The sequence below is a fragment of the Platichthys flesus genome, chromosome 9 (assembly GCF_949316205.1).
Source record: "Platichthys flesus chromosome 9, fPlaFle2.1, whole genome shotgun sequence".
Classification (NCBI taxonomy): domain Eukaryota; kingdom Metazoa; phylum Chordata; class Actinopteri; order Pleuronectiformes; family Pleuronectidae; genus Platichthys; species Platichthys flesus.
Window position 1 is genome coordinate 15883048 of NC_084953.1, and position 16277 is coordinate 15899324.

The 16277-nt window shown below is 43.8% G+C and overlaps 1 protein-coding gene across 1 annotated transcript in view; it reads right to left on the reverse strand.

The window, feature by feature from the left end:
* sema6bb (sema domain, transmembrane domain (TM), and cytoplasmic domain, (semaphorin) 6Bb) overlaps positions 1-16277 on the reverse strand; it is a 74029-nt gene that overhangs the window by 46486 nt on the left and 11266 nt on the right. Inside the window, exons 5-9 of the mRNA XM_062395726.1 lie at positions 10069-10167; positions 8275-8365; positions 7376-7495; positions 5723-5811; positions 4649-4866 (exon numbers count right to left, since the gene is read on the reverse strand). Coding sequence (XP_062251710.1) covers positions 4649-4866; positions 5723-5811; positions 7376-7495; positions 8275-8365; positions 10069-10167 — 617 coding nt within the window. The remainder of the gene's footprint in view (positions 1-4648; positions 4867-5722; positions 5812-7375; positions 7496-8274; positions 8366-10068; positions 10168-16277) is intronic.

The following is a 16277-nucleotide window of genomic DNA, read 5'->3' on the forward strand; positions in this document are numbered from 1 at the left end:
CAGTAATATTGTCTTCTTGCACATTCCTCAAAGAACTTTCCATCTCTACGCTCTATCAGCTCATTTTCTCTTTTCATCCAATCAAAACCTCACACACTCGCCTTGAGCCAATCAGCTGTAGGTTGTCAAGGTTGAAAATATTATCTCTCCCTACCGACATTCAGCTGATCAGTTCTGGGCCCCTGCACCACCTCAACTCTGGGTACCAAGTAATCTCCCTTTAAATCATAAGCCTTCTTGAGACTTCCAATCTTCATGCTCAATTCCTCATCACCGGCACAAGTGTCCAGCCTTTGGCAAGAAAGTGTCCTTCATAACGCAGGCAGCCAAATAATTGTGTTCACCTTCTTCCCCGGTTGAAGAACCAACGTCTTCTCTTCTGTTTAATTCATAATATTAAATTTTATTTAATTGAACTCTCATTTACTTCCGTCAAAAAGCACAGAGCTTTATAGTTGATCAATGTACAGCCCATTCCAAGACTATTTGAACACATCTGAGTTGCTTACATGAAACCTATAATAAAATGATGAAAAACATTATCAAATAACTTTCATGTATAATTAGGCCTCGGATTCCAGACCCTCTGCACTACGTGAACTTCTAAACTTTATTTTTAATATCATTCCATCGTGTTTTTACTTTCATCTGTTCTCCAAAAAACTCCAGCCTGATCTGCTTTTTTAATCAAAGAAACCCAGTTCTTCATGCTTCTTCCTGACCTGTTACCCATGGGGTTTTCTCTTTTCTACATAATATGACTATCCTAGCCCAAGTGAACTAATTTAAAATTCTGTGACAACTCTGTATGTACTATCAACTACAGGTGGTTTTCCTTTCCCGTACCCATTTCTATGTCGCGCAGGTAGCTACCTTTCTATGTATCCCATTGCCTTCTCTACTTGTGGGCCCAGGGGAGATAGATTGCACATCTGTGGATCTTCCCCCTTTGCTGCACTCCTCCTGGCACAGTAACCTGTCCCCCTCCTGCTCCCTGTCCTCCTAATTCCCCTCTCCTCGGCCTTGTTTTCCCAGAAGGACATTCTGCTGTCTGACCCTGTCACATGAGATTCTTTACGAGCAAAAACAAACATGGCCTCCCCGCTCTCAGCAGGCACTAGATTTACTTTGCTTCGCATGGGATGTTTTCCTTGCATTCCTGCACAACTCCATTAAGCCTAATGAGCCCACTTCAGCCAATTGCAGCAGCCATAGATGTTTTCAGCTGCCATAACAATACCTGAATGAGGGGAATAGTTTGTTTTTAATACCAGCAGGATGATGGGAAGATTTCCATTTGACATCCTGCTGCTCTTCTTTCAAAATGTAACAACTAATTTGAATTGCAATAGAGGAACAAGTTGTTTTTTTTTGCATACTGTTCCTCTCTGTGCCTCCTTGACCTCTTAAGCATCAGGAGTGTGAGTGCAGAAGGTGCTCAGTGAGAAATCCAAGCTCTTCTTTCATCGCCCCACAAGAGGAAGGGCCTCGGGCTTTCGAGGTGGATGCACAAAGGAATTGGCAACCGGGGGGGGGGGGGGGTAAAAGAACCCCAGATGCAATTCCAGAACAGTTCAGGAGCTGGTATGTGGCTGTAAAATTATCCCCGAAGCATGTGGGCGCAGGGGGAGATGAGTAACTGCAGAGAACCGTACCCCACAGACAGAGATCAACAGTAAAACCTTGACTCCGTCCTGTCATTCTCACACCACAGCCCCACAGTGGCTGCATGGGGCCAAATGGCAGGAAAGAATATGGCTATTCCTCCACTCGCAGGCCCTGTTTCACGCTGTTTTCATTGCACGCTGCCAGCCAAAGCAATTTGTCTGGCGAGCACTTAGCTGGTGTGGCACAGGGGGCCACATGGGACCGGTGGGAGCTCTGCAGCTCACCTCACACATTCTCTCTTTCTCTATGGGCTCATTTTGCTTCATCACACGTCTCCTTATCCATCCATCGAAACCTCCCTCGCTCTCTGTTTTACCTGGGAGTTATTTAAAAAAGGACCCAGTAGCAGCAGGTGTGTGTGTGTTTTCAGCTGGTTCTCTTTTGTGGCAAAAGCTGTTATCTGGGAACCATTGTAAGTGTGTTTGTGCAAATGTGTGTTTGTGTCTGTATATATGTGTGTCTGTGTGGGTGTGTGAGGCACCCGTCTGTCTCTGCAGGCAGTGGCCCCCTCTCGCAGCATAGCCTTCTCCAAACACACGGATAAGATGCAGCTGATGAAACACTTTTAGATCTCAGGGATGCACGTGTTGTCCATTATTGACTTCCTTGTCCTTGAGTTTCTCATCTGTCTCTCCGCCTCCTGTCTGCCGTCTCCATCACTCTCCTCCCTCTCTTCCATCCTTTCACATCAACTCGCTCACTGTCTCACTCTGTCCTTCTCCTCCTTTTCTGCATGTCTCTTACAGGGCAGCCGTAAGCCCCAGTGCTTTGAGACACTGTCCTGCAACTGGTACAAAGCTTTTATCTAATCCTGAAAACAAAGGGATGGCATTGTAGTGGAACAAATGACAGGTAGTAGTTATTGTTGGCTGCAATTAAGTGAAAGACTGCATCGATTCTCCACAAGAGTCAAATAGCAGGCAGTTGTAGTAGTCTGCTATAATTTGCTTGCTCTACCAGACAGACTAAGTAGTAACAGGGCCATTAGGGTGGTGTTAGATGAGTGGGCCATCACAGAAAAGTATAGTGAGTTCTTTTCTTTGATTTGAGCCACTTCGACTCCAATATATACTTCTACTTTATTTTAAAGCTCACACTATCGGTTTCTGTTTGTGCAGCTTGGAAGACACATGGACGATGTTCCTTCAAGTACACAAACTGGGATGGGCTTCTTAATAAAAAATAAAGTCAGTATACAAATTGCATGTTTCTTTATATTAATCTATTTTTTCTGCTTCGGCATCTTCAAACAAAGCATGATAAGCAGATTACTGCTTTAAGACAGAGACATGGGAATTAAACACATCTTGTTTACTTGGTCCTGAAAGGGGAGGAACTATCGCTCATTGAATTTACTTGTGAAATTCAGTGTGAGTTTAAGCTGAGTTCACACTGCACTACACTTGCTGTCTTGTGATTGGGAGTCTCTCTCAGAAAATGACAGACTGGAGAGGAGATGAGTTCAGTGGACATCACAGAAAGAATGGAGAACGACTCCGGTCGCATTTTCCTGCTCGAAACCACAGATCCCATCCCGAATCCAACGGGTTTTCTATTAGGGTGAATCTGAACCGAGCTGAATTTTTGTGTCCCTGTTTCTCACACAAATGGTTATTGCTGGATTTCCTACATTACATACATGAGCTGGGTGAAAAATCAGGGAGCCCCTCACCACTACTTCACCATTTCACTTCGTCCTGTGCTGTGATTGGCTGGAGTTGTCAGCAACATGTCTACGACGAATGGGCGAGCTTTAAAGAGTTCACATATACAGATTGGCGGAAGCTGATTGAGTGCAGATCAGGGTTTTTTATCTGCGACTTGCAAACTCGTTGACGACCGGAAAATTGGGCTGAAATTGTGTGAACCAGGCTTTGGAGCTCAACTCTTTCATCTATTTAATATATCTCTATAATTAGTACTGTATAGCTCATATATATAAACCTTTTTTCATTCCTTTCTTCCCTCGGTCTGTCAGTAGAGTCGTGTTCGTCTCCACAAATAACCTCATTCTCCAATAATCCCCCATTTACCAGGCAGCATCTCTCCCCTCCCCTCCCTCCCCTCGCCCCTCCTTCCCTCTCACCTTTTTTCAATTTAATCTTGTCTCTGAGAAAATCACCCCTTTGTCCTCAATGAAAGCGTCCCATGTGTCTTCAATTACTCTGCACCCCACAATCTTGACCTCTGCACCTCCTCACAGCCTCTTTCTTTTCTCTGGGGCTTCGCCTGTCCCGCAGGCCTCACTCTTTCCGACTTCAGCTGTGAGGGAACAAACTATGGTGGTCCGCTAAATTTTCAAGGTGAGCCGTGAGTGCAGCTTCGCCACAGGGTGTCTATCCAAGTCTCCATTGGAAGTATGTCAAGATGTCTCTCCAAATCTTCTTATTTGAAGACCAAACGGTTGGGTATTGATTATCAGGATCTTTGCTCTGGCTTGGGGGTTATCTGCAAAGATTGTGGAGTAGTAATATGTAATAGGTGTAATTGTAGAATTATATTTCAATTTAAGTAAAAATAATCCTCATATTGTGTTAGCTTGAACGCCTGAAAGGCAAGTTTGTGCAAATACAAACATATACTAGAGATAAAATGGGTGAACACTTCAAATCCAAGACTATATGAAAAGATTGATTAAAATAGCTACCCAAAACTGAAGCCAAGGCACCTTGATCACCCCCTGGGGGCTGACTGTAGTATAGGTAATACATCCCGCCTCCTCCATGATAGGCGATGAAACATGGTCAAACAAATTTAAAAAAAACACATCAAATGAAGATGTTTGCATGTTATGATGTAGGCTTATGATGTAAGTCAATTTGTTTAACAAGGTATTTGATGCTATAAAAACAGAGTAAAACCTAATGATTGACAGCTGAAACTGACTCGATTGGTTGAGTGCGTGTATCGGCGGATTCTCGCTGCTGCGGCTCCATCATGTGATCACTATGTTACTCCTCTCTTTATGTGTGTGTTGTACCTGTTAGATGGTGTGGAGAACACGCCCAGGATGATGTCCCTGCCGTGCATCCTGATGATGGGACTGGTGGAGTGGAGCAGGTTGAAGTAGAAGTGGGAATCCCCGGGGACGGAGCAGTTCAGACGAGCCTTTATGAACGAGGTCCACTGCTTCTCCAGAACGCGCTGAGATCCGCCCTGGTCCCGTTTGCACACCCGGGCCACACGCGACACCATCACCTGAGATAAAACAGTAGGCACAGAAATGAGTGTGAAGAATATACATCGCATTTGCAATACATTGATAAGCGTCGCCTTGCTGCAGCTCACATACAATGTCAGTAATGAGGTGTGAAGGTTCATAAGTGTTTCACTAACTTCAGCTTTCATCTTCAAAAAAGGTACATTTAAAAGCCAATTTTTGACTGCATGGTATCTCCGAAGAATCATTTTTATGCTATATGAGTTACGGGAACCCTGTTTTGACGGATCGTTGTCTTATTATGGTAAATGTTTTATCAATTATTCATGAAAGTGTCAGTGCATCTCAAAATCGTTTCTTTGAACACAATCCTCCACACAATGGTGATGCATTTTAGGTGTCCATTTTCTCTGCTTTCTGCAAAGCCGTGGACCTTCCGCGAGCTCTTCTCCCCCCATTAATGTGAAATGATAATCTACAATAACGACAGGTTTGCTGATGCTGCGGATATTAATTTTTTTCATTAATATGTATACCCAGCTCTGGCATAGGAAGGAAATAAACAGAGTCATTGTAAAAAAACAAAAAAAAGAGGCTTTTCTGAGGTTAATACAGACAAAGACTTGTTTGCTCAGACCGTGGTTTGTTGGATTAGATATGCAGACAAACAAATACAAGGATGAAAGGTCAGTGTAGCTGCGGGAGGAGTTGATATTCACAGTCAAATGATTGCAGCAGAGAGATATTCGACCGGGATCTTCTTTAATGGTGATGCATCCTAACCACGCGTTCACCTATGCCTCTGCAGTGCTTTCAAAAGATGGTTTGAAAGGACCAGTGGCTCCTTTTGTGTGAATACGGAAAGTTCACAGAAAGAGAGTGCATGACTTTTACCTTTTCCAGGTAATTGAACTCCATGGCTATCTCTCTGAAGAAGAAGTAGATGTGAGGTCCCCACTCCACAGCATTGACAAAATATGGCTCTGCAGTGTGAGAGAGAGAAATAGTTTGAGGGAGGGAAGGAGGAGGTTAAAGTTTGATATAATGTAGATGGATGGTGAGAACATAGCATTTGGCAAACAGTGCCTCCATCTGCAGGCACATCATTCACTCCAATGACACTCAGGCGACATGAGGGCAGAGAGGATGTGGCAGAGGCCATGCTTAATTTCATTACATGCTGAAAGGGGATTTCACACCAAACAATAAGCGCATTATGACTCCCTGATGTTTCTGAGAAAAAGAGTTTCACGCTTTGCATTTTGGGGCTGATACACCCGGGACCAGCTGCAACCTGTACGTCTATTATTGTCTATTTGTGACTGTCCAATTCTCATCATCAGGTAAGACTGCAGACTGACCCTGATGTGGATGGTCCAGACCAAAGACTTTATATAAATATGGACAACAAGTCTCTATCCAGAAATAGAATCATGGTGTTTCATCCTCTTTTAAAAATAAACACTTGATCATGCATCAGTGTGATAAGAGCTTCCTTTAATAACAGGCACCCTCTTCATGTAAACAATATTTGACATGTACTTTAACATTTTAGTTTGGTCAATGTCTCATCAACTAATCTCAATAAACAGGTTCTGAATGTGAATAGGCAGAATCTGAATGTAAGGGACAAGATTTGGGGGCCAGATGCCTCCATGTCCTCTTTGTCTAATCATATATGAGCAGGCTTTGTTTGCTCGTAGGTCAACAATCTGTGTGGAGAGAAGCACATGCATGACCAAAATGCATCTTCTCTTTAATTTCTCTTCATCACCTGCACATAGCTGTTAATAGAGATTGGCCAAAATGTTGCCTTGACCTAAAACACCTACAAAAAGTATCAGTGTTTGCGTTTTGTTTTTGAACATTCAACTCTTGTGATCTTAGAAATGAGTCAGTCTTTTGTGCGGTGAACAAAAAAAAGTCTTGGCCTGGATATCCACTGTGGAGGAAGCAGTATTTATGATACATACTGCAGGCAGCCAGCAGGTGCCAATCCAAAAGGTTTGTGGCCTCAGTTTTGGTAAGCAGTCATGTCGTGCGTCTTTATATACAGTCTACGCTCCACATTCTGTCAAGGAGCAGAAGGTTTGACAGCTTCAAGTCCAGTGACCTGAACACAGAGTCGTCAGCCTGCTGACTCAGCCCTCTGCTACTGACACATATTGATCCTGTGTTCTACTAAGTGTTGTGGACGCCCACTCAACCCATCTGTCTCTTACGAACAACAACAGCAGGAACGATGCTGACGAGGAGACGTATTTGAGAAAACAACAGTAATGTACAAACACTTTGAAAACACACTTTGACAACAACGAAAGCGCACACACACATATAGATTCCTGCACTTTTACCTGAGTGAGGACAGCCATTGGCATCATGCATTCCCTTGCCCCTGACCCCTGACCTTAACCTGCAAGCAGCCCACTGAAATAGTGAAGACCAGCCAATGTGTCCTCACCCTGTAAGAGCTTTACTCTAAATGGTCCTCAGAAACATATAAGTACAAGTTAACACACACACACACACACACACATATACAGGTACCTCTGAACCATTTGGAGTCGTGCTTGACGGTGCGCAGAGCTGGACTGTCCCCAAGGCTACGATAGATCACTGCATCAATGGCCAGGAAGTCAGTCACTGTAGCTGTAAACAGATTCCTCTCTGAAACACACAAAATAAAAGAAACCACATGCACACACGCAGAAACACACACACACACACACACACACACACACACACACACTAATGAGCCGGACATCCTGCCAATGCAACAGCGCAACCACAAACAATAAAAGTGGAGTAATTGTTACTGTTTAGTCAGAGACCAGCATCATAGACATGACATGAGTGACCAGTCAACAATGCAATTGTAGAATCATAATTATGACTCGGCAGCTCTGCCACACACATGAGAGAAACAAACTCCAGCCTGTTAATATGCGATAATGTGCTGATGGCAGAACAGTACTGGCTCCCTACAGTTTCAGTAATATGACTGTTGATCTGATTATAGTGCAGTGTTTGATTCCGATGAAGAATCACAGTTGTGCAGTTTGTATGTATTGTTTTCAAGCATCAGAATGTCTTTCACGGAGGAACAATGATGTTTATCGATGATATTGATGTCATTGCTGTGGCCACTAAAACTGAACGGGTGTTATCATTATCCTATTGCAATCAGCAAACAGAGAATCATCTTCATGTTCATTCAGCAAGACACCAAGCAATCCTTCAAGGCTCCTCTGTTGCTAAATCTTCTTATGTTGTTGATTGATGTTTCAACTTCCTTCCAGAGAAACTCTTAATGTTGGTCCGTCAGTTGAGAATGTGGTCTGAGTCACTTTTCACACCTGTTATTTTGATTTTTAAACTAAACTGAAAACTCTAAAGGTCCAGCACAAACAACATGGTGGGAATCGACCTAAAACAAGAGGACTTACCTGCAAACAGAGCTACGTTGGCATGCTTGGGGTCGTAGGGGCATCTCGCCATCCCACTGACCGTGTCTCCAACCATCTCCAGGGTGTCTCCCTGTGAGCGCGCACAAAAAGAAACACACACACACGCATACGCACGCATCAATCAACCGACTCCAAACATTGTGGCTACGTGAAAGCTCGTGAAAACAAGGCACCAGAGAACGGCAATTAGGGAGTGTTACCGTAAGTGCAAACTAATGATTCACTGGTGGCAATTAGGCACAGCAGCAACAACAAGGGACGCATTCTCATACATAAACAACACAGATAAACACACACAGACACACTGGGGTCCAGACATACACACACATGAAGTCACACTGATGATTCAAACAAGTTTTCGGCTCTCGCACACAAACACACACATACGGATCAGGACATTGCTGCATCTTTCTACTGAAGAACACATTCACAACACATTAACTTAAAAATAAAAAATAAACCCAAGCACCTATCCCTGCAGCACGGTATAATTCTCATCCGAGGCTGAGAATGAAATATAATATATGTGTCATTTCATTAAAACCCTGGCTATAAATAGAATAGCATCACTAACTAGTCCCTGGAGAAAAAGGTGTAGAGCCTATCAGGCAGGAGACAGGTGTGTTACGCTGATGTAGACTGTCATTAGTGGCTGACAGATAATAGGCCAGGTAGAGCTACATGTTTCACTGCTTGAAATGTGAGAGAACTGAAAATAACACTTATCTGAAGAAAAAAAAGAGCCTTCGATAGTGAAAATAATTTTGTTCTCCTTCTCAACTGCCCTCTTCATCCCTTATTTAATATTCCTGCTGGAGGATGTGAAATCAACCGAGGCCATGATTAATATTTATGTGTGGTTTTTCCTCCACGAGTTTGAGATTGTTACCGTAATTGAGCGAGACAAGGCACTGGTCGGGAGGTGAATGGTGTAGGAATCGGGTGCTGAATGGATTCACACACTCGGAGTCGGATAGATGCATATGAGGAGGAATTATCCGGGGTGCACTCTAGTTTGCTTGAATCAGTTCAGTCAACAGCTTGAACCGCGGTGTCTCTTTAACACCTGCCTTCCACTGCGGAGTGGGTTTTCTTTCCTAACCACGAGCAAATGAGAACAAAGCAGGCAAACAAGTCACGTCTGCACAGCGCTTAATCACTGAATACGCTCCTCTTCCTCTTCTCTCCCTCTTTTGTGTTTGTTGTGGTTATCCGCCCTTCTCCGACTGGATGATAACAAGCTTGGCAGACCACAAAGTTTAACCACCGGGAAACAACAACTGTTGTATCTCAGGAAAGCGAGGCAGTGTAGCTGCCAGATAACTCGGATAAATGCTTCCTGAAGAGAAAGTCAACACCGCCGCCGCCGCAAACAAACACCTTTAATCAAGCTGTGAATTGTCACTGGAACAGACATGCTAATTTCATAAGGGAAGCGAGGCCTCTTCTCTGAAAATATGGGTAAGTCTGCTGTAATGCAGACATTGTTCCTGACTGCTGCTGTAAAGAAAGTGCCACAAGGAAATTTACGATTTACGGGTCGATCTACACTTAAACCTTCATCTTTGGTCATGAGCTCTGGGTAGTGACCAAAAGAAGAGGAACCAAATACCACCGGCAAAAATGAATTTTCTCCTGATGCCGGACAAGAGGAAAATAATGGATTGAAGGACGGATGGATGGATGGATTTCTGAAGCCCGGTTGGACCAATCGCAGGTCTATGACAGGTGGAGCTGTGACTGCAGGTGTGAGCACGGCCAGTCTTTACTTACGGTGTAGTTGGCACAGAGCGGGTTGAAGGCATTGGTCCCGCACACAAACAGGCCTCCTTGTCTACTGAGCAGCACCTTCATGAAGTTCCGGCATTCATCCTGCGGGGAAGACAGAAATACACAGAGGTAAGAAGCTTAGTATGCAGGAGGGGTAGAAGCGAGGAGAGAAGAAAAAGCAAAATGATGGAGTGAACAGAGGGAAAAGTGAGTTTATTTTTCGAGACTGATTATCCAGCGTGTGCTGTGAAATGAAGCTCTTCAGTTGCCTGATGTGTAGAATTATCACACCATTAGCGCTGTCAATCAGATTGATACAGTCTGAACGTAGCCTGCAGAGACTTTAAGTGTCTACACTCTTTCACACAGGCACACACACACACACACACACAATCCGAACACACACACACACACACACACACACACACACACACACAGCTGCTGATTGACAGATGGTAATCCATACCACACTCTGGATTTCAAAACAAGAAGCCGATTTAAGAATAATTTCTCCACCATGAGGTGTCAGGCTCCATGATGCCCAGAATCACGCTTTCATTATTCCACGCTCATTCTTTGAAATGAGGAGGAGAGTGAGCACCACACGACTTAATGACTGCTTTTATTCCACAGTGAGTGATAGTTATGAAAGTTGTTTTTTATGAAACAGAGCAAAATAAAAAGATACGCGAGTCAATCTCCTGGCGTCAGTGTCTTCAATGACATAATTGAACAGGTTTAACTGATGTTCACTTGACATTGTTGAGACAATAACGTGATTCTGCAACTACAACACAGGATCATGTACTTCATATATATGTCTATGTTTGTGTGTCTGATTGAGACAGAGATGCAAAGTAAACCCACACTCGCCCATAGTCAGGTTGTATTGGCTCTAGCTCCCCCACGACCATGAAAGGATAAGTGTTATTGACAATAGATGGATGGATGCATAGGAAGACAAATCCAAAATAATTAAAACACGACAAATTTGGAAGATTGAACCTAAACCCACCCAGACATCTGTACAATTGTGGTAGTAAGGTCCCAGCTGTCAATCCTGATTTTTCACCACATTTTTGTGGCAGGAAATATCAAAAACATCAACACTACTTATCGCTTTGTTTCATGTCCCATCTACTTACATGGAGGAGGCGAGATTTATGACCAAATTTGGAGTGATAAACCCACTTTGGCTTCACTTTTGGGAAGCCATTATATACATAGATATACACAGCCTGCGCTATGAACACTTTTTAATTGCTATATTCCTAACTTTTTTGTTTTCTGACCCCTTCAAATTAAAACAGTTTCTTTGACCTCTCACTGCAGGTTCTTCTTTATTGTTATCATTAGTTGTGGGCAGTAAAATGAAGATCTGTAAGTCAATGTAGAAGTTTACAGCCTGGGGTGGGGAAGGTATTCAAGTAGAAAAATAACAACAGTCAGGCCACTAAAAGGGAGTTTACTGTACGGCTACAGCACAAACAAGAGTTGCAGTGAATCTGGTGGCTTCTGAGATTTCACTGAGATTTAAGCCCAAATTCCAGTAATGACCTTTGACTTTAAATCGACAAAGTATTGACAGCAGTTTGTTTTTGCAGGGCTGAGTCGGCCACCTGTGTGTGTGAGTGCAGAGTGAGTGAGTGGTGATGTACAGTAGCTCTCTGGTGGCCAGCAGCCAGCAACCCCCCTCCCCAAGGTGGTCTCCCAGTCAGGATGGCACCAGCTCTGCAAACCCCACCCCCCAACCCACACTCACACACCCAACCCACTACTGATGTCATCGGAAAGAGTAGAGGAGCAGGAGCAGAAGAGGTGTTGGTAGGTATGTTGAAAAAAACTTGTATGTGTGTGTGTGTGTGTGTGTGTGTGTGTGTGTGTGTGTGTGTGTGAGATAGAGAGCGATCAGAAGTAAAGCAGTGATATGAGATACTGGTGAATGTTATTCCAGATGCTCCACCCCTACACCCCCCACTGCCCCTCCACCTTCCCACTTCACTCCCTGCAGTGTTCTCATTTTTCAACGACAGGCTGGAAGCAAGTGATTTTGTCCGTGTGTGGGTGTGCGTGTGTGAGTGTGTGTTTGATGCAGGGGGTGTGTCAAGTGCGAGGTGTACATTTCTAATGGCGCAGCACTATGTGACAAATTGAGGCGTGACGGTGGCGGGATATGAGTATATGTCATTCCCCCATATAACAGCATGTGTTCAAGCAAGCCTGGCGCATACATCTGTGCATGTGTTTGTTTGCATGTGTGTTTCTCTGCATCACAGCACAGATGCGTGCTCGTGTATGAGAATCATTTGCATGCTGCTTGTCGGCGGGGTTGCAGTCTGTCAGCTTGGTCAGAGCTGTAATCACAAAGCCAGATGAAGCACTCTTAATAACAAGCCTGTCCCACTGCCAGCATCTCGGAGAGGGGAGTAAATACTTCCAAGAGCCAAACCCCTGCACAAATGTAGGCAATTGGCAACGCTTGTACACATAAAATCAAACACTTCATGACCACATGATAAAACAAGGATTGGATCCTTTGCAACATTACGTCTATGGAGCTTCGATTTCCATTTGCACTTTACAGGCATCGTCAAAACTAAAGCCTGCTGCATGCATGCATTTCATTAGCCCTTATTCGTTAGTTCCATGAATCCAAATGGCACCTCCAGGTACAGGTCCTTCTTTATTAAAGCCTTGTTCAGTCTGCAGGATTATGGCTTTACTGTGGTTTCCACATTAAAAAAGAAAACAAGTGGCGAATCACTGGATTGAGCAATTATATATGAATTCAAATGCTGTACGTCCCACCGCCTCCTCCTCCTCTCTCTGCTCCCTCACTCCCTGGGCAGAGTCCAGACAAAACGCCACCTGTGCGGGCTGGCAAGACTTTCCAAGACCCAGACGACTGCAGCCCTCCTCCCCTTCCTACGCTTCCTCCTCCTCCTCCTCCTCCTCCTCCTCCTCTCACTGAGCTGCCTGGCCTCTGAAAAATTAATCTGCAGCACAGATGAGTTACACAGGAGCGCGTGCTCAGTGCAAATATGGGCTTAGTCGTGAATGGATGGCGACATTTAAAGGAGATCGAGAGGAAGATGAGGAGAGATGGTGCTCAAGCATGTACACGTGTGTCTGTGAGGAAGTTTGCGTATGTGAATATTTATTGATATAAACTGGATGCTATGCAGTTTATTATGTCTTAATCAGTGTCTTGCTCTTGAGGCCGATGTTGGCCAGGCTCGTTCTCATCTACATTGAGCAAGTGCATTCCACCTCCGAATTTCCCAGCAGAGACACAGATATTTTCCTTTGAGACACCAAAACAGGCATATATCCAAAAAAGCATTCATTTAAACACATAAAGGTAAAGTGATCACACACAGAGACAGAGGATTGACAACAGGTTCTCTGTTTCTACAACATCTGCTCCAAACAACCTGCACTAGTCAGACACCATTAAAACTGAGGAGGCTCCACCCCTCTGCATCTGCTTTTCATCTGTTGGCGGAACTCAACCTTTACACTGAGATGATTTCATTTGGCCTGAGCCCGGCCCCAGTGTTTCTTCTAATGATGAAGCTTTTCCCAAAAGAACCCTAATGAATGTGCTGTTTGACTGGCGGCTACAATAAACATTCCTGTGTGTAGTCTAACCAAGAAACTAAATATGTTCATGTGTCACAAGGTCTTTCCCAACCAAAGCATTTTTCATAAAATATAATAAGACCTGCTTTGTAATGTCCGTACAATAGGAGCTGTCCAAAGAAGGACATCAGGGGGTCATATTTAGCAAGCAGCTTCTCTAAATCTCTAGTTTCCATTACACGCCTGGCTGGTCCCCTGATGTTAGCGACCAGGGAGAAGAGAGCGTCGCCCTGCCAAGAGCCACCATTGAGCCAGAACTCTCCCACACATACTCAAACACACACACACACACACACACACACACACATATACTGTATACACAATACACACACATAGATTTGGCGAGCCCCCGTCGCCACTCATTAACAACGGGCCTGTCATTTCCAGAAAAATTCCAGATGATCCCTGAGTGACTCTATGACAGGAAGAGAGTGTGTGTATGTTTATGTACACGTGGGCAGAGGATAAATTAACAGTGGTACCAAATTAGCAGCGATGTGCTGTTCTGAGTGCTACGGTCTTAGTCAGCATGTTAACGCTAATCCGCATCCCTCTGCAACCCTTCTTCTCTGTTTGATGGTAATTCTGACTGAACACACCACGGGCCCCAAACAAACATCAGACACCAGAGGGAGGGAGAGAGAGAGAGAGGGCGAGGGAAAGTGAGATAATTGAGAGAGAGAGAGGGCGAGAGAGAGAGAGAGAGGGCGAGAGAGAGAGAGAGAGAGAGAGAGAGAGAGAGAGAGAGAGAGAGAGAGAGAGAACAGAGAGAGATTGGTAGAAAATACGTTTTTCCTGGCCAGGCAGTCATGTGGCATTCTCAGCAGTGGAGCTGACCTGCAGCAAGAGCTACAGATTGTGAGGTCAGCTGATGTCCACTCCCCAGTGAAAGCACATACACACACACACTCACACACTGATACACACACTAACATGCATACAAACGCGTGAACACACACACACACACACACACACATCCATTTAATCCTTGACCACAACACAAACTGGTCACCCGTGGCCAGCTCTGTCTGAAAACTTGCTGAGAAAACGGTGGCGCATTGATTTAGTATAAGATCAGTTCAAGACTTTTCGTCACTGAACCTCTATGAAGCCGAATTTGTGTCGAAACGAGATAAAAACCTTGCTGTCGTTCAAGTACATATGGCGGATGTAGTTCACAGCTGCAGATTTCCAGGCAAAACAATGTAGTGTATAGTAACTACAACATATCACAGAGACTTGGGACAAATCAACACTAAAACCCACTGGGAAACTAAAACAGTGTAAATAGGTATCGCATTTAGGGAAATGCTGCAAAAACATCTGGAAAGCTGATACGAAGTTTATTTGTTTTGTGCATAGAGCCCGAGGATTTATCAGCTGGCTGATAGAAATAGGCTGATATGAGCCTTTCACAGACATATCTGTGTCAGCGTTTAGCTTTGCTGATAAGAACACTTTTATTTTAATGCGAAAACAATGCAGAATAAATGTGCACTTATCTTTATATTTTACTCGATTAGATGTTTGTTTAATTTGATGATTCAAGTAAATTAGATAAGGCTGCTTTGGGTTTTCTTTTTATTGAGAGTTATTTATAATTAAGTTCATGGTTAAACTGTTAAACATCAAGACTTAATAACATTTCTTTGCCATGATGGATTGATAACGACTTCATAGGACTTATTGTCAATATTTATCCAATATATTGGTCTTGTTTTAACCCCTTACAATTTGTATCGGCATCAGTCCCCAAAAACGTATATTGCTTGGGTTTTAGTTGTGCATCATTTGCTGAGACTCACCGTTATCATTGTTATGTTAATAGTAAAGTTGTAGAGTGTGCAGAGCTTTTTCCTGTACTTGATGTTTTTTGCCTTGATGCACTTTAGGTTTTAGATTTGTGAGTTTGGTAATCTTCTCAAAATTACAGCATTTTACCAGCGGGTTGCTGTGACATAAATAAGGTTTGAACTGAAAACAATCTTTTTCAAAGTTTGGGATAACCTTGTAAAACAAAACCTACAATGTACAGTAAAATACCATCATGACAACATGTCTACAGACAGAGAAACTAGAGGGTTTAAGATTTACAGAAGGCCCGCACTTATGACTCACATGAGGGTTTTCAGATTGATTAATCCAGGAGCCACAAAAAAGGCTGTGAAACCAAATCTTCCGACAGTCCGACCCAGAGAGGGGATTTGAGTTGGATGACTGAAAACCCAAAGCTTCTCCCGAGAGCACGATCAACGTTATATCGATCAAACAATCCTGCTAAGTGCTGCTTACATCGACGCCCAAATACTATTTAAAATATGCAATTGCCTCAGTGTTCATTCCTCGCTGCCATACAGGTTGATGTGTTGGCACAGAGCCACCTCTGGGGAACATGTCACCCTCTTTTGTACTTTCATTGGAAGAGAAAGGGATGGGTTGAAAGTGTGGGGGTGGGGGCAATGACAGCGGGGGACAATGACAATGGCAAATAAGGGAGAGATAAAGAGACAGCGGAACGCAGGGGACAAAGGGAAATATGACGGGAATAAGCAGCGTGAGTGACAGCCGGG